At 40.7% G+C, this 27,096-nt stretch overlaps 1 protein-coding gene across 1 annotated transcript; it reads left to right on the top strand.

Annotated features, from left to right (window-relative positions):
* The first annotated feature begins 1,624 nt into the window (after positions 1–1,624).
* Positions 1,625–26,970, top strand: PKD1L2 (polycystin 1 like 2). Its single transcript, XM_035337144.1, has 31 exons — positions 1,625–1,847; positions 2,347–2,538; positions 2,758–2,903; positions 3,724–3,918; positions 4,781–4,906; positions 6,196–6,378; positions 7,443–7,567; positions 8,334–8,460; positions 9,609–9,743; positions 10,424–10,649; positions 11,050–11,240; positions 11,686–11,916; positions 12,115–12,216; positions 12,422–12,600; positions 13,103–13,249; positions 13,731–13,930; positions 14,082–14,308; positions 14,885–15,101; positions 16,094–16,322; positions 17,099–17,327; positions 17,780–17,876; positions 18,503–18,643; positions 19,354–19,539; positions 20,406–20,733; positions 21,704–21,837; positions 22,641–22,768; positions 23,095–23,255; positions 23,393–23,603; positions 24,376–24,477; positions 25,630–25,761; positions 26,596–26,970. The coding sequence occupies exons 1-31, from the start codon at positions 1,679–1,681 to the stop codon at positions 26,704–26,706; spliced, it is 5,307 nt and encodes a 1,768-aa protein (XP_035193035.1). The 5' UTR covers positions 1,625–1,678; the 3' UTR covers positions 26,707–26,970.
* Positions 26,971–27,096: the final 126 nt, after the last annotated feature.

Here is a 27,096-nt window from a genome sequence, read left to right as displayed (position 1 = left end):
GGCAGCTCCTAGGTTTCAGTTTTTCAAGATCTGTCTATCCTAAGCCTTCACCCCCCTAGTGAAGACCTAATTGCAAGTGACTTACATAGGTATTTGAAAGGTATGTCTCAATAAAACTGCAGTAATTAGCATCAAACATAATGCAAAAACATTTATGTCTGAAAACAGGACTGAGATTCAGAACGTCTGTGTTCTGTCCTCGTATTTAGCTCTGACCTCATATATTATTTTGAAGAAATCAGTTTGAACTCTGGTTACCCACTCCGTAAATTGGGTTAAGGAAACTCATTTACTTTATAAAGCTCTTTGGAGCTGCTGTCATAAAGTCATAAAGTCACTTCAGGCAAGTCCTTTATGAGGGACATGGGATGTTACAACTACTCTAATTATAAAAGAAATAAATGTTCACGCAGGAGCTTGCTGGCCTGAGTGGAATGAATGCGTGCAGCACCAGGTAATCTTAACCAACCAACGAGAGGTGCAAATCCCACCTTCCTGCCTTCCTCCTCCAAAGTCAGCAGTGACTGTGAAGGTTGCAGTCCAAAACCGTGGGAATGAAGAGAAACAGGATGAGCAATGTCTCTATGTGACTGCAAAACAAGAACTACAGCTAGAAATCAGGTCTGTTTTCAAACCTTAGTATTCACTATTTAATATTACTACTACACAAATCTAGGGCAAGGCTACAATTATCATTAATAATAATAGTAGTAATAGTTTACTAATTGTTGTAAATCCATTTATTTATTACATCAAAGGAATTAAAGGCAATGGGTCTTGCTGCATTTTCCAGTTCACATTTCTGAACATAATCCTTTTATAAATTGCGTAATATTCTTCCCAAACTATTTAGGCATTTTGACTCCCACTACCTCCTTTCACTGCTGGAGATTTCCATATGCAAACCTCATTAAAATGATGGGAGTAAAAGTTGTAAGATATGTCTGAAATTCCTACTAGACACCCAGATACACATTACAGCTTTAAAAATCTGGTCTTCAGGAAGCTAGAACATCACTGGCATTTTGATGGTCTGTTAATATAATAATTTTAGGAGATTAGCAAGGCTTCATTTGAGAGCCTGAATGGGTTTTTGAACATAAATAGTATCTGGATTCTGTGCCTTAGTCATTGTTGAAAATGGAGATGAAGGTTCCTAAACCTCTTGCTTTAAAATGAAGTATTTCACTATTTGTGAGTCACGTCACCTGGACATATATCACAGAATTTTTGCAGATTTTCATTAAACAAGATTAAAACAACATCAAGGACTATGACATCTCATACAGTTACTGCCTGTAACCACTGTCTTACGTCCTTACAGGTGTGAGGCAAACTGCAAGCCAGTGAATGCTAGTGAGGAAGTTGTTTTGAGTGTCTCTGGACAGAAGGACTCCCAGGCCATATATTATAACTGGTATTTAGATAACACATTCCAAAACAAGGTGAGAGCATCAGATTTGTCAGAGATACTGCACACACAAAAAATAGGCATCTATCGTGAGGGAAAGCCATGTGGTCTCAGAGGGGTACTTTGTCACAGGGGGGCTTTGGAAACCGTTTGAGGATTGAGGTATGGGGGAGCTATGTTTGAGAGTCGTTATAATGTAGGGCACCAAATTGCCACCCTGCTCCTGATAAATTGCAACAGAAATCACAGCAAAGAGCGTCTACTGTCATGTTTTCTTTTCTGTCTGATTTTCAGTCTGCGCCCCTCCCTCCAGCCTGTAGCCTGACTGGTTTCCGGCAGAACTCTTTGAATTTGCTTCAAAGCAACGCATCCATGTTGATAATGAACAGCTCCTTCTTGCAGACACATGGAGAGGCTTTTCAGATTAAAGTAACAGGTAGGGGCAAGCAGGGTTTTTTAGACTCCTTTGAGATAGCCTCTGCCTTCCTGACATCATACTGACGTTACACGCACAGAGCCTCGCTGACAAGCAAGAAGTTAAATTATTCCACAAGTTCAGAGTTGTTACTTTACATATGTGTTCTTTGAAATAATTAAGAACTATCTTTGTTCTGGGCTGTTGCACAACAGGACAAATTCAGTTATCTTACTCCAAGCTGTTAATGGCTTTGTTAAGGCTCATTTGGAAATGAGGTTATATTAAATACTTGATTAAATAACCCAGCTTTGCTTTACAATGCAAACACTACCATGTTTTTAATACTTCTTTTCCTCTTACGGCTTATTCAGTAGTGGGATTTCCCTTCTGATTAGGTACACAGTGATGCTTCTGGTGCCTGAACAAACCACATCATTGCTAGAATAGGTAAGAGTAATGTCTGCAGCTCACTGCTGCGATGGCATGATCACTGACGTTCTGCTCCCTCCACTCCCAGCAGTGACTCAGCGTGGCTACGGGGAGGACACCTACCTCGTGAGCACAGTGCCTCCGCCCCAGATCCCCAGCTGCACTGTGTCTCCCAGGCAGGGATCCGTGCTCACCACTTTCACAGTCTCCTGCAGCCCTCCATGCTCAGTGGATTCATGCCAATCCAGGCAGCTCACATACTGCTTCTACCTGAACTCAAGTAAGTCACGAGATGGATGGTTTGGCTGCTTCCCCATGTTTCTGGCAAGCACTTTTACTGATACTACCAAGAGCAAAGGCACAGCCTGCTTCTGCTCCTCAGAGAGTCTAAACATGAGTCAATCAGGCCTGCAGAGAGCAAGCCTACAGCCCTCTGTTCTCAGAGAACCGGACGTGTCTGTGTGATGTCTGGTAGGTAATCCCATCTTTCCTATTTCAGATTCTCTCTTGCACTGTGGCCCAGATCCTGAGCTCTTCCCAGTTTATCTTCCCCTTGGAGAAGAGGAAAATAATTTCATTTTACACGTGACAATTACCGTTAGCAACAACTTTGGTGATACAGTTCAAACTAATTCTTCAGTGAAGGTATGCAATACAAATGCTTTATTCAAGTTCTCTCAAGTTGATATTTAATCTGTGATTCATTTTTGGAACTTCTTCCCATTTTGTACTTATTACATGCCTGTGACTGTGCAATAATCATTTCTGTATCTAACAGAGACTAATCTCTGTGGACTCAAGACAGCCAGAAGGCACTTCTGATTTTGTTCTAGGACAGAATTTTAAAAGATGACCTATTTGGACATTGGATAGTGAGTCTGGAGTTACTCTCTGTAGGGCCCTGAAAACTCCTGCTTTTGTGCCAGTAGAGATCCTTATCAGGCCACTAAAACTCCATGCATTTCTCCATGCCTCACACTCAGCAGAGCTGCTTGTCAATGTGCTTTTTTTGTGCAATACACAGGGTGAGGCTTGGAAAACTTTGGGTTAAATTAGAGTCTGTTTCTTCTTCTGCACAAATTTCTCAACCAAGTGGGTGGAATCAGACATCTTAAAAAGACAGTAGTTTTTCATAGATGGAGATGGAATTGGGCTCTTTTCTTATATTTGGGCATTTCTAAAGATGGCCCAAAGGATCTTAGAAAGCAAACACCATCTAAAGGGTGGTAACAGCAGCACAAGTCTGTTCCAACTGTACAAGTCAAGGACTTCTGTACTTAGTCAGGAGACCCAAGAGGATGGCAGAACTGCCTGGAGAATTTAATTTAAAATAAAACATGAAAAAATGGTAGCAGAGTTTTCTGTCCACTCTAGCCAGGCTGCCAATGAGATGTCTGTGGGAACTGTTCAAACATAACTATAACAGTGTTAGCAATGTTAAGAGCATTTCTGATTTCTTTATCAGGTTGGACACACAGATATGATCGATGGGAACCTGACCCTACAGGCCATTGTATCTGAGAAGGCAAACAGCATCCTAAAAGATGGGAACAACAGCATGAGTCTTTTCCAGCTGTTTAAGTCAGTAACCTCAGTCCTTAATCACGAGACCCAAGAGGAAAACTTTAACATATCTTTACAGACGGACACACGAAAAGAGGTCAGCCAGACACTTGTTTTCTTGCAGTACAATGCGATATAATTGACTCTTTGTATTCTTTGGCAGCTCTGAAGTAATAAAAAGCTCGTATATCACCTCCTCAAATCAATGGAGATTTCAAGTTTCTGGTATCCGCCTCTGTGTTTGGCAGAGGTTTCAGCTACTTTTTACTACATGCCCAAGCAATAAATAAATAAATGAAAATTATCATCCATCAGTAAAATAATTCATTCTCAATTGTTAATGCAATCATTTGAACTAATTTGGGTGGTCTTTTTAAGCTTAGAGCTAACCCTATTTTGCACAAAATTTAAATGTTAATAAAATTGCCTCTCCTGCAGGAGAAATATCCTATCAAAATTTCCCTAAAAGTAGTAGATGGCAGGTAATTTTACTTTGTTTCTTTCAGCTACAAGCTTGTTTCAGTTTTCAGCTCATATTTGTACAGTGCTTTGCATGCTTCAGATGTAAAGATCTAGAGAAATGCCATATAATCCTTCAATTGTGATTCATTGTTTGACTAACATCAATTATACATGGCTCTGCTTTCTCTGGAAGTGGCATTTGCATAATAATTCACAGACATTAGTACAAAGTCTACGAAGTAACTCCCCTTGCTATTAATGGATGTTAAGTGTATAAATTCTCTGTGTTGGGAGGTAACAAAACTCGTGTGATTACACATTTATTAAGGCAAGTGGCATCTTGTCAGGAGACCTAATATCAGCTCAAATGATCCTTGTTGTGGAGCCTTATTCTACTACAGAGTTTCCAGCAAGCCTGGCTGTCAAAATAAAGCACTACTTGCTTAGTCTTCATTAGCATCTTATTCCTTTGCCTAATTACCCCTTTCCATCCCAAGCTCCGAGGGCTGATGCTGACAACTCTCTCTGCTGTTAACGTAACATCCGTGCAGACTGCTCTTCAGATGTCAGAAGTGTTGCAAGAAATCACTCACAGGAGCGAGGAGCTGTCTGCCTCTGCGCAGGTAAGAAGCAACTCACCTTCTGTCTCCTTACACCAACAGTATAGACACTGTTGCACCCCACTAACCTTGGAAGACTTTCAGTGCCTTACAGGTACCTGTTCTTTGCTCTTTTTTTTTTTTTGACTGTACCAGCATGTATGCCTCAACCAGAAGGGAATGCTAGGATGTATATTTTGTTTTGTAAAGCACTCTTAGAAACCTGAAGAAAAAGAACCCAGGAGTTTTTGTTGTTGTTTTGGTTTGTGTTTTTTTTTCCTAGAATTGCCCAGATCCATTGGTCCCTGATCCATGCACAGTCACAAAATGCACATAAACAAGATCCCAGTGAGGCGGGAACAAGACAGTACCTAAAGGAATCGGGCACAAATGTTCAGATTGCCCTTGCAGAAGTATTTATTGAATCTTATCTGGCAATATGACACCGTTAGTTGACAATGCAATTTATGTGTAAGGAGTGAGCACATGGGAGGACAGAACAAACTGTCACTGGGGAAGTTTCACAAATACACCAGCAATAAGAAGAGCTGTCCTGATTTCTGATGTATTGTACAGTTGCAGCCAGACAATGGCTTGGGATCATGTCAGCAGTATGTGGTTAACTTTGGTGAGACAAGAGCATAGCTCAGTTTCAGCACTCACTCCACGCGAGGCTGCTAAGCACTTGCAGACTGTGGGAATGGACAAGTCCAAGCTTGCAATGACTGGTTTTGGCTCCCTCACCCTGGGCTAAGTGCTGGCCAGTGCTTTCACAACCAATCATCAGTCAGGAGCTGTGTTTTGGCACAAAATAAATACCTTAAGACTCATTCTTTGGCATTTAGCACAGCACAAGGCCAAAGGTGTCACTTGCTGGTAATCCAATAGGTTTTATGGAAACTAAGATTGAAATGTACGTGCATTTGACAATAGAGTTTTATCTTTGGACTTACCACGTGAAAGTACAACCTGATTTACTGCGCTATTGTGCATCTAAACTCTTCCCTGTCCTTGTGTTTGACAGACATATTTTCTTCAGATGTTATCCGTCTTTTCTACAGATGGAATCTGTGGAAGCCTGCTGCATTTTTCACATTAGCTGTATTACGTGTTAGTATGCTGTCTAGTACATCATCAGTATTGGTGTTTCAGGTATCACCCCAGCTCAGATTGTTACAGTAAAACAGGTATAGCCACAAACAGTCCCATGGGATTACTTACATCGCAGTACTCAGTAAAAGCCTCAATGACATGTCACTTCTGTCACTTGGAGTACCAAAACACTGAAACTTCTCCCTTTACTTCCCCTGCAGGTAGAAGCTAGCAACACACTAAAAGATGTAAGTGCTTCCTTGCTCACTGTAAACACAGAGGACAGCAGAGATGATCAGAAGCTAAAGGATGCAGCCACCTACCTATTTAATGCAGTGAGCAATGTCCTGCAAGCTTCTGTACAAACCAGAGCTGTGAACACTTCAGTGCCAGAGGCAGAACAGGTAATTTTGGTTTGGTCCAGTTTGTAGGCTACTGTGGCAGAATATTTAACCTTCTTTAGAAGGTTTTTAAGAGTTTTGCTGCTTCATATTTTTAAATTGGCATTGGGTAGGGTTTATTATGATGACATGGTGGGCTTGAATATCAGAGTAAACTTCTCCCCAGTTGGGCCTGTTAGAACAGTCTGCTAATGGGAATGATAGGAGCCTCTTAAGATTTGTTACATGTAAAGCTGATCAGGACAGAGCACTGGAGAACACAGTCAGTGTAAGACCTGTAACGGAGGACAAGCAGACTGGCTGCAGTAAGATATTTTTTTCTAAATTTCATTCTTATCCCTCTTTTTGCCCCACAATTCAAGGAAGCCACAGCTATTCGATATTTGTGATTGGTTCCACTACTTCAAAGCTGGAATTGGCTCTGGTTGCTGCTTACACTTCTTCAGAAAGCCCACTCTGATTTTCTATTCAGAATTATGCATCGTGTTTATTTTGTCCTAGCCCTTCCTATTTATATGTAAACTACCATGGTTGCCTTTGTGTGCTTCCCGGGCTGAATATACTTTAGCTTTCATCACTGCAAGAGAGTAGGGCATGATATAAATCTAACCTGAGCGAAAAGGTTATGAACTCTTCAAACTCCCCCAGCATAACACACTAGTAACACATAACTAATAGGTAATTAGGGCTTGTTTTTCAAGTGACTAAACACTAAAATGTGCAGTGAAAGAGCATTAATATACACAAGTGCACAAACATCTTGCATGAAATTGATGTAATTTTTGTAGTCCTTCAAACTTCAATTTGTAGAAATTCTAAATATTAGAATTCCATTTACTGTAAGATATTTGTTTGCTGTATGCAGTGTTTTCATGAGAATTACAGAAGTTGAATTGCTGACAAGAATAATTTTCTCTGAGATTAAGAAGCTCATCACCAAGTTTGCCAGCTTTATAAGACACAGTAAAACCGGTATTTCCTCATAAAAAGAAGTAAGGGCAAATAACGTCCAAGTTGCTGATTCTGAGCAGCTGTGTTACAAGTCCCTTCATCTAATCCTTTTCCAGAGTTCAGTGTCACACCAGCTCCTGAACACAGTTGAAAATCTACAGAGTGCCCTTTTGTTTGGGAAGGAACCAGACGATGAACCCATGGTCCTTACCACTCATTCTGCCACCATGTATATAAACAGGTAACTGTAACAACGCCCCCTAAATCCTGATAGTTACCCAAATTTTCCCCAAATACCCATTACATTATCCTTCAACGAAACCACACAGCAAAATATTGTAGCATAATGACAGCTTCAACAGTGTGATGAGGCTGCCATTACTGACTAATAGGAAGAACAGCCTGGACCCCAATTAACTTCAGTAAAGCCATCTTAGAAATTCTCATGCTGTGCCTTCTTTGACCAAGGGAAAATTTATTGCTACTTCCTGGATCAGGCAGTAGCTGCTTACCTTTGGAAGTCTGTGGAAATCTCAGTCAGTTAAGTTATTTTGTTCTTTTCCATGTTGCCAATAATGACATGTTATACACAACTGTAACCAGCCTGGCAGGAAGAAATACAGTCATGAGGAGCCTGATAAGCATTCTCCATTGCCTATAATTATCCCCTTTGAGAGCCTGTTTTTCATCCACATTTAACTCCGTGTAAAAATCAAGAGTATGTTCACACAAAGACCAGGTGTATCTTTTGCATAAGTACACCTAAGTACTCCTCCACTTCCAGATATGGCAATTCCACCCCTTTTTTGGGTGATGTATGGTAGTGTTACGTGGAGTACTACCATCAGGGCAATGCACTAAGTAGTTACTGGCAGAGTTAGAAATAGTTTCCCAGGTACGTTATACTAATGAAGTGAGAAAACTTTTTCATAGATATGAAATCCATACATGATTTTTTTTTTCTTCATTCTGTTCTGCTTGTGTTCAACCTTAACTGGACTGGACAGATTACAGACAGAAAGCCTGGATGGTACAGCCATTAATATCTCCAACTCCAGCTCTGCCAGCTTTGTTCTTCCAACAGCTTCCTCTCTCAGTGTTTCAGGAATTGATGATGAAACAGTGGATATAAGGGCAAGTAAACAGCTTTTATCTGACTCAATCTGATCTACAGATACTTTCTTGGTCTAGTGGTTTTAGAATCCTTTTACAGGGAGCATACAAGCACACAAATCATCCCTCCAGTCATAACAAGAAAATTATTTGAAATATTTTTCTTGTCAAAGAAGCCTTCTCTTATCTTAATTGCATGAAGTTGGTTGAGCAAGCTGAGGAGGAGTGAAAGCTTAAACTCCCCATCCCATTATCCCCTCACATACACTCCTGATTCCTACGTGGATGCTTAGAGAAGGTGATAGAATCAATGCTACATACTTATTTGCTTTCTTTGTTTACAACCAGTGCTCTGAGGAGGATGCAACAGCTCAGAGTCAGTATCACCATTAAAACCAACAGGCAGCTGTCCTCTTTCATCCCATGTAGAAACAAACAAGTCTGAGACCCTGCAGGAGACACGAGGTCTGTGCATGTCCTGATGATAGCACATCCCTGATCTGAATTAGGAGACTTTTTTTTTTTTTTTTTTTTTTTCCCTCAGAACAAGAGATTGCATACTACTGTGATGTTTTTCTAATAGATTTTCTAAAGGCCTCCCAGGTTAATTTGACACTCTGAGGACACTCCTACAATACCTGTAAGACATACACTTTTCTCATTCTGTCTTTTCCAGCTCTGTTTAAACATGTCCAGAACCCCCTTATATCAATGGAATACTGAAAGCGTCTTACCTGAGCATTAGGAGAGGCTCCTGAATCCTCTCATTGAAATGATGACTCTGACACACACTTTTGTGCGTTGCTGTCACAGGAGAAATAGATTTCTTGTTCCTAACACCAAGAGGAGTGCCGCAGCTTTGACAGAGTTACTTTTAAAGAGGCTTACACAATTGCATTTTGATATCTGGTATCTAAAAGACAAAATGGTTACAATGAATGGAAACCCATAAACAGGGTTGTACACATCACATTTCAGAATCCAAATCCCCTTCAAGGTTTGTGTTTGGCCTATCACAGAGCTAAGGCAGGTATTTAAATCTGGATGCAGGCTTCTTTTCAGTACTGTTTGGGTCTGAGTTTAAGACGCATCTTTTCAGCAATTTAGACTTCGAATATAAGGAAATATTAACAATAGCTCAAAGCTGATTCTTAATGTCTTGCTGATAGATGGTGAGCTTTGCCATGAATCCCTTTTTCTCCAGCGACACCAGTTTTGACATCAGTGGAACAGTGGGAGGTTTAAGTCTTACTGGTCTGGATGGCTTGATCATACCAGTCAGCAGTCTCAAAGAAAACATTGAGGTAAACCCACTATGTCCTATCCCTACCCCTCTTTTCCCTTTTTCTGTTTACAGTCACTTGTGCTACCATCCTTTGTAAGGTGACAACAAATTGTGGAACTGTGTTCACTACAACATATCATGGAATCATGGGTGCCTGCAGTTGTGATGGAGAGATTTGTGTGATTTGAAGAAAAAATAACAAATATTTCTGTCTTTTCTTAAAAGAGAAGTGTCCTGTTCTTCATTTAAATGGTTGTGAGAATGGTAATGGCCAGGAAAAATTACTCCAGGTGACAGTCATCCAAAACACATTGTCATGGCTGAGTTCATCATCCAACAAGGCAGTACACACATATTACTCCTGTTTGGGCTTCCTAGCCCATGTATAAACTGACATTTAAATAGTTCATATAAGCACTTCATGTAGCCAGTATTTCAGTTATAACCTCAGCTCTTACTTACAAAATGCACCAAGGATCACAGACCTTGTGACGAACCGATGTGGATTTGAAAGGGACTTTTCAGAGGTTAGCTGACAGTATCAAGAAAATCACTTTGAAGACAGTATTTCTGTTGGCCATACTTTCCTCATGTTACTAAAAAAGATTTTCTAGTGTGTGGCTGTCTTGTGCTTATAGATAATAATAGAAGCAACATGCTTTGCTGTATTTGAAGCTATGTCTTTCTGTTTAAAACCAGATAATGTTACCAAGGCATTCTGCAACACAGGAAGATAGGATTCTGTTGAATCTAGGCAATTTTAGCACTTTCCAAGTCAACGTCACCTCAGAAAACACATCTATTGTGATTTACCTGGAATGTGAACAAGATGTTCCCCTAATACTCTACTTAGGGTACAGCTATTGCCCTAATGAAACTGACTATGACCTGAAAAATCATCTGTTCTGTAAGAAAACTACTGGAGGTAAGACAACTTGCTAGTGGCACATAGCTTGGGCATTGTGGGCTCGTGTAACCAGAAGACAGAGCTCTGTGCATGCTCGCTACCCACGGCAAGTTGAGGGCACCCAACATGGACAACATGGAGGGCTCATCCACAGCTTTACAGGGTCAGCACATCTATACACTTGCAGAATGAGCCCCGATCATAAATGAGCCCCGATCATAAGTTCAGACATCTAACTCAAAAGAAACATCTCAAAGGAGTTTCATTCTGTCATGTTACAGGAGCAAAGGGTGGGATGCTTTGAACTTTGAGCTGCTAGGGATTATTTGATACCTGCTTCTTTCATTTTGTTCTGTTTATTATATGCAACACAGCTGTATTCTGAATTAACACTGAAACTAAAATATTTATATTCAAGGTGAGACAAACACCTGGGTTCTTAGCCCAGAACTCATTTTTGGAGAGGGAACTTACTACTTCACGGTTTTACAAGATATGGGAGTGGATTCCACAGCCCATGACAGGCAAACTATAGCTGTCACTTGCTTCGCATCCCGCTGTGTATTTTGGGATGAGCACCAGGGGAACTGGAACAGCTATGGATGTCAAGTAAGTAGAGAGAAACAAAGCAATGCTTATTACTTCAAAGCGAGCCCTTGTAACCCTCATCTTGTAGCAAAATGATGGCATTGAACTCACACCATAAAATAACATCATTTTGAGGAGATGTTTTAATAAAATCAAGAAGTGAAGGTTAGTGAAGGCTAAAGAAGTGATGGCTCAATTTCAAATGACATTTCCATTAAACTTCTTGGGATGTGCTTATATATAAGGAGAAACCGAACTATTCTGACAAGTCTGTATCATATTGTGAGTGCCTATTTCTGGCTAGACATTGGAATTGGTATTCTTGATCGGAACTGGAACAATTAATTCCTGTATTGCAGTTCTCCAGACTAATGTACCCATCTCAGCACTGTCTTTTTATTTGCTTGGTAAGTTTTCTTATACTTTGAAGCCAAACGTTTTATCCAGAATTTTTTCTGGTTTCCAGGTAGGACCAAAAACAAGTCCTACAAGTACGCAGTGCCTCTGCAACCATCTGACCTTCTTTGGGAGCTCCTTCTTTGTCATACCCAATGCCATTGATGTTAGCAAAACCGCACAGCTATTTGGTACATTTGTGGACAATCCTGTGGTGGTGACCACTGTAGGATGTATCTTTCTGATATATGTGCTTGTAGTTGTTTGGGCTCGAAGAAAAGACATCCAGGATGATGCCAAAGTAAGTCTTCAGCTACTAACGTCTGAAAGTATTTAGGCCAATTCCCTCTTTGCCCAGTCTATTTTAACAGAAGTCTTCAACCAACCCTACTCCTTTCCCTTTTCATAGCTCACAAGATGACCAGTTCCTATCCCCAGCTTTAATGCATCCATACTTACCGAACTGCTAACACACTGCTGGCATTGTGTCACTCTGCAGGTGAAAATCACAGTACTGGAAGACAATGACCCCTTTGCTCAGTACCGTTACCTTGTGACAGTTTTCACAGGACACCGCCGCGGGGCAGCCACAACCTCCAAGGTATCAATGGCACCGTGCAGGGAGAGCTGGTGCACTCATTTACAGAACTAGAAACATAAAGGAGCAACTAAAGCTATGAAACAGGACAGCCCAAATGCAACTTCTAAGCCAGAAAGTCCTTCGAAAGCAGGGAGAGTATTTCAGAGGAATAATCAGTTATGATTCTGGTAAGTGCAAGTCTTAATTTTACCATCTTACTCTCCAGGTGACTCTCACCCTCTATGGACTTGAAGGAGAGAGTGAGCCACACCATCTAACTGATCCTGATACATCAGTCTTTGAACGTGGAGGAGTGGATGTTTTCCTGCTCTGTACCCTTTTCCCTCTCGGGGAATTGCAGAGTATTCGACTGTGGCATGATAATTCAGGGGACAATCCATCCTGGTAAGAGTATGCAGGGAAATAATAAAGATTCAAAAATATTTTTACAATGACAACAGTTTTCCTTTCCTAGCACTTACAAATTACCCTTTCTACAGTTCTAGAAAGGAAGTGTTAGTTTCTCTTTTTTTTTCAGAATGAATAGATCAATTCATAATCTAAACTGTAGGACCAGGAGTGCTTCCCTTATCCTGCATCAGCATATACCCCTACTACAACCCGATTCTATGCTAGGGCAAGACTTTCATCAAATACCATAGAAGCTATTAAACAAAATCGAGGCACTATGATCAGATGGGAGCTGTAACATGCTCTGGATTAGGTCACCAATCTGAGTACTCAAAAGAACATTTTTCTGGGGCACAGTGCTGTGTGCTCTGTGACTTATACCTTACACACAGCCTAAAAAGTCAAAGGCCAGAGGTTGTCCTCCATGGTCCTGTTGAGTCCTGAATTTCAGAGCACTCAGTTACACGTGAATGTGACCTGCATGTTTTCCCTACAGGTATGTGAATCGAGTAGTGGTCCAGGACCTTGCATGGGACCAGAAATGGTACTTCCTCTGTAACTCCTGGCTAGCCATTGATATCGGAGAATGCGTCCTAGATAAAGTGTTCCCAGTGGCTACAGAACAGGACATGAAGCAGTTCAGGTAACTTCTGCTTCATGGCCTTTTTGCTCTCAATCAGTCTAGAAAAACAAGTATGCAAAGATAACCCCCTAGACAAAAATGAAAACAGGGAGAGCTTTCCATTGCTCTCAAAGGGCTCTGAACAAGAAAAGGAAGGATGGTTAACACAGTCTGACTGTTACTCCAGCAGTTACACCACACTGAAAATGTTGGCGTTAAAGGATAGCCTGACAGACATACGGAAACCCAAGCATCTTATCTTAAGTGTAATTTGCCTAGAAATGTATATTGAAACTTCATTACTAGCTTCACCACCATGGTGTGACCAGGAGGAAAGGCCATCAAGTAGCCATGTAAATCAAGTCATGATATTTGATAGTTTCTCACAGTTAGTATTTCTTCTGACAATGCCTACAGGCATGAACAGGTCAGAACCATGAATTACAGCTTTATTCTTCCCTCTCCTTTCTAAGCACTCTTGATTTTCCCTTCCTCTTCCCAGCAATCTGTTTTTCATGAAGACCTCCAAGGGTTTCCAGGATGGGCACATCTGGTACTCAGTTTTCAGCCGCTCCCCACGAAGCTCCTTCACACGAGCCCAGCGTGTGTCGTGCTGCTTCTCGCTGCTGCTCTGCACCATGCTGACCAGCATCATGTTCTGGGGGGTGCCAAAGGATCCAGCCGAGCAGAAAATGGATCTGGGTAACAAACATTATTATTGCTTGGGCAGGAAAATAAAGAGACAGCAAAATCTAGAAGGAGGGCAGTTGAACAAATGTTTTTTTTTCACAAGATACAGACCTGATGGTTCCTGGGGTTATTTTTGCTCTTTCCCTCTGTTTGATCTTGACAGGGAAGATTGAGTTCACATGGCAGGAGGTGATGATAGGCTTTGAGAGCTCCCTCCTCATGTTCCCCATCAACCTGCTCATCGTGCAGATCTTCAGGAACGTACGATCCCGGCCAGCTATGCAGGGCAGAGAGAAGAAGCCGGGAAAGAATGGCCGGGTGTCTCCAAGCCTACCTCCCACCCCACAGGTCACCCAGGCCATCTCACTCACTCCAGAGGCTGTGATGAAGGTAAGTCCCCGTGGCTGCTCCCCACTGAGTCCTGCACTGCCCTCTGCTGCCATGCACTACTCAACATCTCCAGCTTAGCAGAAATCTTCCCTGTCAGATGACTTCCCTATTGTCTGAAGCAACAAGCCAAACACGCTTTGGTGCAAAGCACTCGATTACCCATCTACACAGCCATGGATGAGCACAGGAGGCATCCACCTTCAGAGTGTATTCCACGTATATGGAATCCTGATCTTCAGCAAGATCTGCCTCTGTACATCCCAGACTCTAGCACAATTAAGATGAGTGTTCAAAATCGCTGTGTTCAGGGGTTAACAGCAAACATAATTAAGGCAGTGAAGATAAAGCATATCATAGACCCAGTCTTCCTCAGCATGGGTCCTCAGGCAGGTAAGCTGCATTTTTGAGTCCTGAAAACTGTCTTGCTGAGCTTGTTGAAATCCAATGGCCACTTCCAGCTCTGTAGGATGTGCTATCCTTATCCGTTCTGGGGATTCTAGCAATTGATGCAGCCCCCAGCCAGTGATGCCTTCTGATCCCATCAGCTTAAGTCACTGTTGCTGCTCTCTTTTGTAGGATATAAGAAGAATTGCCAACTCCCTCTTTAAAGCCCTGAAGACTCCATCGCTCACCTCAGTATCAGATCTTGGAAAATCAACTAACATCAACACACTTCTGGCATTGGTTGAGGACATCATCTGCCACCAGAAAAGAGCTGGCCAAGAGTTTTACGATGAGAGCAAAAAGAAGGATGACCCCATAACTGTCACACTAAGTGCTATGGATATACCAGGTACACAACATCTACTGAAACCTTTGTAGTGAAATTGATGGTGACACTGGATGTGAGAACCCAAGCTTTTATATTCTGACTCAAAGGCAATTATAGAATCACAGCATAGCTGATGGAAGGGACCTCTGCAGGTCCTCTAGTTCATCACCCTGCTCTGAGCAGGGTCAGCTGGAGCAGGTTGCCCAAGACCATGTCCAGCTGGATGTTGAATATCTCCAACGATGGCAACTCCACAATTTCTCTGAGCAACTTGTCCCAGTGTTCAACCACCTTTGCAATAAAAAAGCTTCCATGTCCAGATGGAATCTCCTGTGTTTTCATTTGTGCCCACTGTCTCGTCCTTTCACTGTGCAGCATTTACCACCCAGCGGAGTGAAGACACTGAAATCTCTTTCTTTTGCTGTGGAATGAAATGTTAGCTATCAGCCTGGCTTGGGAGTTGGATCAGTATAGTAGCATCAAGACTCACAAATATCAGTTGTTTCACAGTCTTTTTGACCTGCCTTTCTTTTTGTTATTGGCCTTGTGTTGTTGCTCCTTTTAGTCTGACTCTTAACTTAGGCATTCATGTATTTTCAATTAAACAATTTCATAAATAACATGTGAACAATATAATAAATATGAACAGTGAACAATTCCACTGATTTCATGAAGACATACATTTGGCTTTTCCAATGAGTATTTGAAGCTACAAAATGCAAACGTAAATTATGAACCAATTAACACTTGATCTTATCTGACTGCTACTGAGGTTTTAGGACTTGTGTCTTACAAAGTTCTCCACTGGCAACAGTTCTAGTCCATTCCAACAGAAGAGTGCTAAGGCTTTAGTAACAAAGCTTCATTACGTGTCCTTCCAAATGTTGCTTTGTTACATGTATAATCTTGGGCCCTAGTTTTTCTACCCTTTGTACTGAACAGTATTTTAATCTAGGGATAGCCATGCTGATTTTCTCTCTCTCTCTCTTTTTTTTTTAATTCTTTATCTGTAGAAAAAGCAAGAAGCCTGACTCCAGAGAAGGGAATGTGTGAACGACTGAAATACAATGATTATAACCGTTGCTTGTACATGCAACTCCAGCATGTAGAGATGGAGTTGGAATTACTAGGGCCCCACAAATTTCAGATGCCTCAGAGTTATACACAAGCTGTTCATCAAGTTCAGCACATGAAGAACCTCCTAGAGAACCAGATTTGCTCATCAGCATCCATCAGTGAGAGGTAACTTCTCATTTGCAGTATAAGTAAATTCAGGTCATGAATTTAAAACTGTCCAGGATGATGGAGACAAAAATAAGTACTGCTTAGTATGTGCTAGATAAGTGTTATAACAGCTTTAGAAACATGTCATACTATTATACTACTGTAGGAGCAACAAAGAAATCTCAATGCATTGAGATGCACATAAAAGAAATAATGACAGATCATTACTCTCGGTCAATTTTGCCTCCAAAACTGAATGCTACAGCACAGTGCCACATGATCGTACAGAGCTGAACAAAATCACAGAGTTCCAAAGTCTCATCAGTCTCTAAAAATGCATGAAGTAAAATGAATAAGTGGACAAAAATATTTCAGGAAAATCTGATAATTAAGTTGGCAGTATTGAAAACAATACCACTAATTACCTCTCTGGCCTTTCTGGTGATCTCACAAGAGATGTATCCAGCAGCTAAAATGCACTTGTGTTTATTTTTTTCATCAACATTTCTACTGGAGGTTCAGTAATGCATAAACTGAGGAGCAAATAAGCCCATCATATTTATTTTGATTTCAGCTGGTGGTGGCACATTTTCTTGTATTTTTGCTTGCAGTACATTTTGCTATCCATATACCTACATAACTGCATTAGTTAAAAAAAAAAGAAAGAATATTTTGGTTGGGATTTTAAATCGTAAGATGTTGCCAAACCTAAAGATTTTGATTTTTAGAACCTAAAGATTTTGGCTTCTATTCCATTGCTGAATTATTTTTTTCTCTTCTGGTTGACTCTAAAGGTGGTCTCTTACTCCAAGCTTCTCTGGCGATGGAAAGAAAAGTTCTTCCAAAGGGCTGCCCTGGTGGTTTGTGTTCATTGCCTGGTTCCTTGTGGCAGCCACTAGTGGCGTGTCTGGGTTCTTTACCATGCTCTACGGGCTGCATTATGGGAAGGAGAACTCCATCAAGTGGCTGATCTCCATGGCTATCTCCTTCTTTGAAAGTCTTTTCATCACACAGCCTTTAAAGGTGAGATCCTGAGAAGTGCAGCACCGGCCAACATGAACTCATTCTGCTCGTTCCAGGAAAAGAGGAAAATGTGTTTTAAAGAACCACAGGATTTAACATATAAAAATTAAAGTCTTTCCCTTTAAAACTAGAGCTAACATGTAGACCACAGATTTCCGTTGTCATTTGTTGGCACTGACTCCATTAGTTTCATGTGCGGTTCAGTCAGAATTTAATAGGTGATAAGGCTTCTGACCAAAGAAGGTGTGCCATATGGCAAATATAGTTTAGTTAGGCAGCCTCTAGGGCTTGTGCACTATTCTCATGTTTATGAGCATCAGATGTAAGACTTCCACAAAGCCAAAGCACAGTTATTCTCCTGCAGTACCTGGATCCAAAGGAGTCCAGGTCAACGTCTGAGGATTTTTTTATATGAAATGGGCATGTAGTGAGTCTGTAGCTAATTCTTGCAGGTGCTGGGATTTGCTGCCTTTTTTGCTCTGGTTCTGAAGAAGGTAGAACATGAGGATGAAGAAAACATGGCCATTGATGGGCCTTTGTCTGCACCAGGTAAAGTCTGTAAAGTAAGAAATTATTTCAAAATGTGATCTCCAAGACTTTTGAATGCTTTCTGCACCAATACGTGACTCACAGTGAGGACTTTGCAGGTTATTTTTATATACCTGAATCTCAGCTGACAAGGTTAGCAGAAAGCACTAGAATGCAAAGGTGCTGTGCCTACGTGCCCAGCCATTAGCATCCCCAAGATCAAGCTAGAAGTGGGGACAAAGCCTAGTAACTGATTCTGTGTCAGTCACAGAAAATACAAAGATTGCTATACGATAGACAGATAAATTTTGCAGAACACCTGATGAAAGAGTCCACAAGGTCAAAAACATAAAAGTCCTATGATATGAAAGTCATCAGTTTACCTTGTTTTCCACATCCACCATGTGTCCCTATTACCAAAGGGTGGCTTCTGCAATCACAACTCTGTCTAAAAAAAGCTGAGAGCAGCAGACAGGAGTGCTGGGGCACAGCAAAGAATACTGTTCAACAGCTTCCTCCCTCACTTAGTCACTCTCAAGCTCTGAGCCCTTTAAATAGAAATATTTCCCTATAATGTCCACAGAAGCGAAAAGCAGGATACAGATAACCTGTTGACTGATTCCAGGTTTTACTGCTCTCACCCACAGGTGATTCAAAACCTCTCTTGGGAGCCCGACGGGACAGCAGAAGCAATATTTATCAGCCACCTCCTGCAGCTGATGTTGAGAAAATGAAAATCAGCTGCATGAAGGAGCAGAAAGCATTTGCCCTAATCAGAGAAATCCTGGGTATTTCCCATACGAAGATTACCTCCTTTTATTCAGTAGTACTTTTACATCAGTGAAAATATTGTTCTCTTGGGTGAAAACATTTTGGTGTGTCTTTAGCTTTCTGGCAGCCACTGCAGTGTACAGGCAGGCTGCTCAGGGGCAGCAGGAGCTGAAAAGAGGTGGGAATGTGAGGGGAGATGAAAGTGTGGCTATGGCTGGATTTTATGCTAAAGGAACACATTGCAGACACAAGAGGCTAAACAAAAGTTAGGAAGGGTGGAAGTAGGTCAACAGTTAAATATAGCTGGAATCAAAAGAGCAAATGGGGGCCATCTTTGCCAGCCACTTTTCTAAAAGGTGTGTCTAGAGATAGCACTATGTTTTATTGCCTCTGAAAACAATGGCAAATAATACCTCAATAATACTTGAAATGAAATTAAAAGTACTCATTCCCTTATGAGCTGTCATTACTATGTGTGTTCATCCAGCCTTCCCCCTTATTTTCTTGACCACTACTCAGATTTCTACTCGTATTCCAAATGCAACATGCTTAAACCACAGCACTTTGACGTAGTTCGTGTAAATTCATTAGCACTGGTCAGTCAGATTCTCGCAAAGCATCGCCTTAACCTAATAAGTGATGGCAGCACTAATCAGTCATGCTAGCTATTTTGAACAGCAGTGTTCATCCTGAGCTCACCTGCTGTCTCGTTTTTTTTTTTTTCCAGCCTATGTGGGGTTTTTATGGATGCTCTTACTGGTTGCCTACGGGCAGAGAGATCCCAACTCCTACTACCTAAACAAGCACATCGAGAGCAGCTTTACAGATGGATTCCATGATGTCTACAGTTACCAGGATTTTTTCACATGGGCAAAAACCACCTTACTCAAAAATCTTTATGGATCATATACAGGTGCAGAGACTGCTTTGATACCACCTTGTTTCACTTCAGCTTGACAGATGCTGAAACATTGTCTTTATATATATCCCCAGCTTTTACATGCGTACTTGACTGGAGGAGACAATGAGTGCATAAAACTAGGATTCATAATCTGAATACTAGTAGATAACAGAAGTCCCACAGCCTGACCCCAAGTTCCATGTGGCCTAACATTTTCATTATCTTTAATATAATCCACAAGTTTTGCACAGCAATTTTCCATGTTTCATATTTTACATTGCTCATTTCCGACATCTGCCTCACAGTTTTGCTCAAGCTTCTTCCCATAATTAAAAAAACACAACAGAACGACAGATAGATGGCACTATAAAGCTTTTCCTCGGGAGAGCTCAGTCTGCATGATGGTTCAGGTCAATGGGAAGGATAATTACACACTATCACTGCGTTTCTATCTAGCCTTATCTAGCAACAGATGAGAGCCATGTTCCAGCTCCCATTTCAGAGTAACTGTGAAAATACATTGGCAGAGCTGCTGCCTGGACAGGACGGGTGGTGGCCAGCTGTGGCCAAGGAACAGTGCACACAGCTACTTTGCTGTGTGCCTCCAGGCAGGCTGCTCTTCTGCAGGCCTCTCTTTCCTTTTGTATAAAATATAGACTGATAATAATACTAAACATCATTATCCGTGGACGTTATCTAAGAATTGAATTAAAATCAACACAAGGACTTAATTTTCGGGACTGTTTCGCTTACAGTGTTTTTTAAAAAGGAATCTGTAGCAAAATATTACTGTATCAGTGACTCATAAATGAAATGAAGCAGTATTATCAGTGGTTCTGTCATATTGCCAGTGCTGCTCTTTTCTCTCTCCCGTTCAGGATTCATCACAGACGGCAACTCCAAGCTGGTGGGTAGTGCTCGAATTCGCCAAGTAAGAGTGAAAGGAGACACCTGCCCTGTTTCTCCCAAACTCCAGCGTGTGATTCGGGAATGCCATGCTCCGTACTCCCTACAAACAGAAGACACATCGGACTACGGGGAGCACTGGAACACTTCGGTCTTTGCTAACTCCTCTGACTTGAGCTCAGCATGGCAGTACCAGAGTCAGTCCGAGCTGAGAGGGCAGCCCATCTGGGGCAAACTTGCCGTCTACAGGGGAGGGGGATACGTGATTCACCTGGGAACCGATCCTAACAATGCCTCCAGGTACCACTTGGTAAATTATTGGTGAATCCTCTGTTTAGGATTCATCTCAGATTCCATCCTGAAGTTTGCTAGTGTGGATTATTCTGAATATTGTAGGTTTGACTGTGCTGCCTTCAGTGTAATTTTTATTCTTGACATATTTCTCCATGTTAGGTAACAACCAGGATCACAAATTATAATCTGCTTTTCCTAACTTACACACATAGATTCCAGATTTACATAGCTGCGGAAATATGTAATGTTGAAAACCTAGAAAAACAATCCCATCAGTGTAGTGCTAATCCATCATTGCATCTAGGCTGGCCTTTAACTTCTTAAATACTGCATTTGTAAAGATCGTGAGAAAATAATTTAGCCTAAATCTTTTTATGTTGATGTTCTGTTATCTCGTTATAAGCCTCTGCTTGTTTTCCTATCACAGTAAGATCTATGAAGCTTCTTCATCTCTCTGGTGTTTACACTCTCCTGATCCTTACAGACAATTGAGTTTTTACCTAGAGGGAGGAGAATTAGTGCAACGTGTGTGAATATGAATAGTAACAGGGAATACCTTTTAAAGTGAAATAATAGGAAATGAGGCCTTGAAATTCGGGCCTTGGCAGAATTTGGCAGACAAGAGACATGAGATAAATAAGCAGGAAGTTGTATCCCGCAGGGGTGGAGTTCCAATCCTCTTATTTCTTACAAGTTATCAGAGATACCTGTGTTTGTACAGGAACTCCTGTGAGGTAAGGGACCTAGGGTATCTCAGGTTTAGCACTGGCCAGCTTCTGGTACCTGATTCTCTGGAGGAGCCAAAAAGTTTACCACCTAGAGTAAACATCCCCTGTCTCCAAGCCTAATGGGACAGATTTCCTCCCAGACATCTTATTTCTGGTTTGCTCTTTCTCTATGAAAATGTCACACTTCTGTTCTCCATATGATACTCTCTCTCCTGTGTTAGATCACTGTCTATAAATTTTTTCGGCAGAATTCTCCAGTACCTTTTCAACAATGTCTGGCTGGACACCTTCACAAGAGCAGTGTTTGTTGAATTTACAGTCTACAATGCCAACGTGAACCTGTTCTGCATTATAAGCCTGATGTTTGAAACCAATGCTTTAGGTAAGAACCTTTTAAGCTACCTAGCTCTGAAGACAGCAAGCAATATATCTACAGAGTGCATATTTACGTACTGACAGTGTTTAGCCAGTTCTTGATTCAGTAAAGTAAGCAGAAGATTTTAATACATCTCCTCATAGCAAAATCAATGCAAAGAATTACAAACCATTTAGGAATAAATGTAGGTGTAGCACTTGCTGAGCACCACAGTAATACAGACCATAATGGCATACATCATGTTTGCTCATGCTTGTTCATCTGCTGATGAAGAAAACACAGTACCGGCACTTAGTCTAGAATTACACAACAGGAACAAGAGAAAATATGTTTCTGAATCATTTAAGTTGATCAATATAATATCAAGACAAAAAGTGCAAATAACAGAATCTTTCCTGTTGTAGAAGACATAAAATATGGCCATGTAATCATATAATACTTAATCTGGATACAACAGTGAAACTAGATTCTGGTTTGAATACCACACAAAAACATTTGATGTGTGCAGTAGCCTCCCTCAGGTTTCTCCCAGTACTGGAAAATGCCCAAGTCAAACCACAAAACTGGGTTCATTTTCTTTTTAGACTAAGATTTGGATTTATATCTCCAGGCCCTCCTGTTACAGTTTTGCATTTGTAGTCTAATCCAAACCACATATAGTCAAGTCTAAATCTCGGTTTGATAGTTGGATTCAGATTCACGTTGAAATGAATGTGAGTATGGAGGTCTTATTAGTGAACTTAATTGTTTGAATGAAATCAGAAAGCTGTAATTGCTATAGCACTGAGGTGAGCATTGTTATTTTTTAGGGGCCTTCTTCACAAGTGCAGAGCTGCAAAGTGTCCGTCTCTACCCATATACCAACAGCCTCCACATCTTTGTTGTTGCAGCAGAAGTAATTTATTTTCTCTTTATTGTGTACTACATGATAGTACAGGTGAGATGCAACGGAAAATTCTCTTGACAGCATCACCTGGTGTTGATTTCATTTGCAAAGACTTTAGGACTGTACTTGACTTCAGTAGTGCTGCTGCTGGCTTGCACCAATGGAAGACTGAATCAGATACTCTGTTAAATAATAGGAACGTGACATTTTATTTGGCTGGAATGCTTCTTTTGAGAAGACAGTGTGAAATTAGTACAAGATGTAGTTTCACTGATGTGCACTAGTCTGCTTTATTGTGGAGGGGATAGCCCTAATCTTTAGAGGTGTATCGTATGATACAGAGTCAGACCGAAACAGTCAAACTGCTGTTTCCACAGGGAAAACTGATGAAGACTCTGAAATGGAGGTATTTCCACAGCAAGTGGAATCTCCTGGAGACGGCCATTATATTGATTAGCTGGAGTGCCCTGTCAGTGTTTGTGAAGCGGACAATCCTCGGGACCCGAGATATCAGCTACTACCAGGAACACAAAGAGGAGTAAGTACTAATGCTAGCAACTACTACGCTAGCTCTCCACTGAAAATTAGTTCAGAGTGAGTGGCTTTTCCAGATATTATGTATTCAAAGGCTCCCATGTGCGTGGTCTAATACATTTTTTTCTTTGTTTGTAACAGCTGCATAAGCTTTAATGAAACAGCAAGAGCTGATGCAGTTCTTGGCTACCTGATTGCTTTCCTAGTGCTCCTCTCCACAGTGAAACTGTGGCATCTGCTGCGGCTCAACCCTAAACTAAACATGATCACTTCAACTCTAAGGAGGGCTTGGGGGGACATCTCTGGATTCATCACTGTTATTGCAATCATGTTCCTCGCCTATTCCATCGCTGTGAGTATGACTGTGGGTTCTGTTTGCAGTCTGCATCTAGTTATTGCCAGGCTAAATCAATTATTTCTGAATGGTGATGGTGACGTGGCTTTGAAATGTAAAACTGAATAAAGCCGTCTATCTAAATCTTAGGTTAGAAGCCTGGAGCCTAATTCTTTGTATAAGTGAAAGAAGTGACAATATCTACTTGCCTGTTTCTTTGCAAACTGAATTTTAGTACAAAAATGGAACACAGAAAAAAAAAAAAAAAAAAAAAAAAAGATTCTCTGTGTGCAACAGGAGTAACAGAGCAAAGTACAGGAAAAATCATTTTCTGGATACAGCTCAAACTGGGGAGAGTACACGAGAGTACATAAAGTGCCATTTGCTGTTTGTCTGCTTTTAGGTGGAAATAATTATTTTTCTATTTTCCTCTATTTGAGGAATAATCATTATTATGCAAACAAAATGTTCTTTTAATTCTAATGAGATCAGAGAATTATTGGACTGCAACTATGTATGCACATTTACTGTTTTATTTGAAATGTTTTGTGTAAATTTTCTGGCAGAGGGCTATGGGAAATTTGGCATACCTCAGTTGCTAAACCACTGATAAGCTTAAGTGAAAACCATCTGGAACAAAGGAAAAACGTAATGTAAAAGACAGTCCTGTGACAAACAGGACATGAGACAGCTTCATGCTGCCTGATTTCTCATCATCATAGCATTCGTTAGCTGATCTTGCAGAATGTACTCTGACTATGATGTAAGATGTGCCTTGTTTCCTCTGCAGACAAACCTGATATTTGGCTGGAAGCTCTACTCTTACAAAACTCTCTTTGATTCAGCAGAGACCATGGTCAGTCTTCAGCTGGGAATCTTCAACTATGAGGAGGTATCCTCTCTGATTTTGAGAAGTTTATCGCTGTGCAATTAGCATCTCAGCTATCAAATGTGCTTTGAACCAGCAAATAGAAGGACTTTCAGTTAGTGCTAGACATGAATCTAATTTTGCAAGCGCGACAGCCTCCTAAAGCAGCCACATTTACTCATTAAATTAAGAAAAACAGAGTGAAATATATCTTATGTCCCATTCTGAACGTCAGTAGATTCATTATGAACATTTCATCGAGCAAGCTGCTTACATTTTAACTAGATACGTTACTTATTGACTACAGGAAAACTTTTGAGATAATTTTCTTAGAAAGCTACAGAAAGAAATGTCAGCAATGCCCTTGCATTTGTTCTGAACACGTACACATCATCTTCTCAAGAAAGGCAATGCTTACCACAAGCAAACTTTGTTACATTTATTTTTATTATTCTTGACTTTCTCATTAAGTTCTTTCAAATATTACAGTATCCTCTGAATGACTCTGTGGGTTAAATGCAGACATCTGACTGTGAAGTCCATGGTGGATGTTTTTAGACCATGAATCTAACAGGCTATGGGTAGCTTTGAAGATCAGTAACTGGGCATAATGTTTTAAGCTCTACATCCCACTCAAGTTGTTAATCACAAAAAATGTATTCCTATGTTATAGCTTACACCAAAATGAGGTTTTTGAATTTCTATACAACCGTTATTTGATATGTGTCTATGACAATCTGACTGGGCTTCTGTATAAAGACACTGCTAAATAAAAACACACAGAGAAACATACATATTTTACCTATGCTTTGCTAGCTAGGTCATGATGGAGCTTCAGCTGTTAGTTAAGTTATTTGGATAAACAAATACCAAGTTTCAAATCACATGGAACTTTCATACCATTACATTCAAATGCAAACTTAAAAAAAAAATAAAATAAAAGATTTCCCATATTCACATATCATGTATATAAAATATTCCATTATCTTTGTACTATATTGTATCAAGGTACAAAAGTGACTAAAGGAGAAAATGTATTTATGTTTATATAATGTATATATAGCATAATTTATTAGCCACAAGGATTTTCAAAGAGACAAACAGCTGTGTTAACTGCTTATATGTATTCTGTTTTTAAAAACCAAAATGTGATGTCTTACCTTATTAATACTACAGATCTTGGACTACAATCCAATTTTAGGCTCCTTCTTGATTGGATCCTGCATCATTTTCATGACATTTGTGGTGCTGAATCTCTTCATTTCAGTGATTCTGGTTGCTTTCAGTGAGGAGCAGAAGTACTACCAGGTGTGTTCTTCTAAGCTCTTCTGCTGTTCTTTTAACATTTATCGTGTAGCACTTACTCACAATTTTGGTATTCCACCACCTGATGATACCCATGTAAACTCAGTCCTACTTTTAAGAAGCCAACATTTACTCATAAAGCACACTTCAGATTTTCCAGAATTACACCATCCATTCCTGTTCAGGCGAGTCTCTGTTCAGATTTAGTATAAGATCTGTAGCCTTCTGTTCACATACTAAACCCAGTAATGAAGTTTTAGACTTCTGCCCCAGCTCCACTGAAATCAGTACCAAAACAGCTACCGACTTGATGAGGACTTTACAGAGCCTATTAACAATGTCACTGAGTGCCTGATCTTTGGAATTTTTTGGTAGCATGGTGTGAAATCCAGGTGAGTACTACAGTACTGTCCAGAATTCCTTTACATTGTATATAAATTCAATGGAGAAGAAAAAAATGTGGTTAACAGAAACAAGATATATTTAGTTTTTCTCATTTACTTCATCTAGAAATAGCAGGTGGCCAGACGTGCATACCAGTAGCTGCATGGTAGACAGCTAGTGAACTCCAGGCTCCAGTAAGCAAGATCTCCATCAGCTTTGACAGAGCCAAAGTTTCTTCTGTAATGTAGAAACCCTCAGGCTACCTGCGACTTTTGTCTTTGATATATATGTTTACATAATGTTTTGCTTCAGCAGTTATTTGTGCTCTGTTTAAAGTGAAAAATGAGTTATTTGGCATCAAGTTTTTCTCTTGCAGTTTTCTCTAGCTTCAGCAGAGGCTGTATTTGATTCTAGTCTGTCCAGCCAAGTAACTATTTCTTGTCATTATTTCAGGCTTCAGAAGAGGAGGAGATTGTGGATCTAATGGTAATGAAACTTTTCAGTTTCTTTGGGATTAAATGCAAGAAGGAAGAAAAGCCTGCCAGTAATGATCAACTGAAGTAATCTGTCAACAATTCACCGATAACCATAATGAAGAGCTTCTTTGTGGGCAAGCAGTTTTACTTTTTAACTACCAGCTGCAGTGGCTAGACTTAGGTCATTGTGCTTCTGACAGAAACGCGGTAGCCTTCAACACAAACTGTTGTCGATTGCTGTTGTAACAAAGTGTTAGATGAAGAAGTTGTATGAAACGCAAGATAAAGTATCCTATGCGTACTTACAGTAGGCCTAACACCTGTATTTAATAAACACCGAGTGTTTGTTGCACTGCTGGCTCAAACCGCTCGCTTTTTGTCAAGCGCGCAACCCTGGCAGATGGCGGCCAGGTCACCCCCAGCCTCCCCTGGGAAGGAGCGCCAACCGGGGCTTTACCGCACGTCCTAGGGCTTCCCT

The sequence above is a fragment of the Oxyura jamaicensis genome, chromosome 11 (assembly GCF_011077185.1).
Source record: "Oxyura jamaicensis isolate SHBP4307 breed ruddy duck chromosome 11, BPBGC_Ojam_1.0, whole genome shotgun sequence".
NCBI classification, from domain to species: Eukaryota; Metazoa; Chordata; class Aves; order Anseriformes; family Anatidae; genus Oxyura; species Oxyura jamaicensis.
The sequence above is the reverse complement of the archived record's forward strand: the minus strand, read 5'-3'. Positions and strand labels throughout refer to the sequence as shown.

Excerpts from the sequence above, each read along its gene's own strand:
- PKD1L2 (XM_035337144.1), top strand. The coding sequence starts at position 1,679 with ATGTTTTCTTTTCTGTCTGATTTTCAGTCTGCGCCCCTCCCTCCAGCC. Across the intron at positions 12,601-13,102 it reads TCAGGGGACAATCCATCCTG|GTATGTGAATCGAGTAGTGG; the intron begins GTAAGAGTATGC and ends TTTTCCCTACAG. Across the intron at positions 25,762-26,595 it reads AGGAGCAGAAGTACTACCAG|GCTTCAGAAGAGGAGGAGAT; the intron begins GTGTGTTCTTCT and ends TCATTATTTCAG.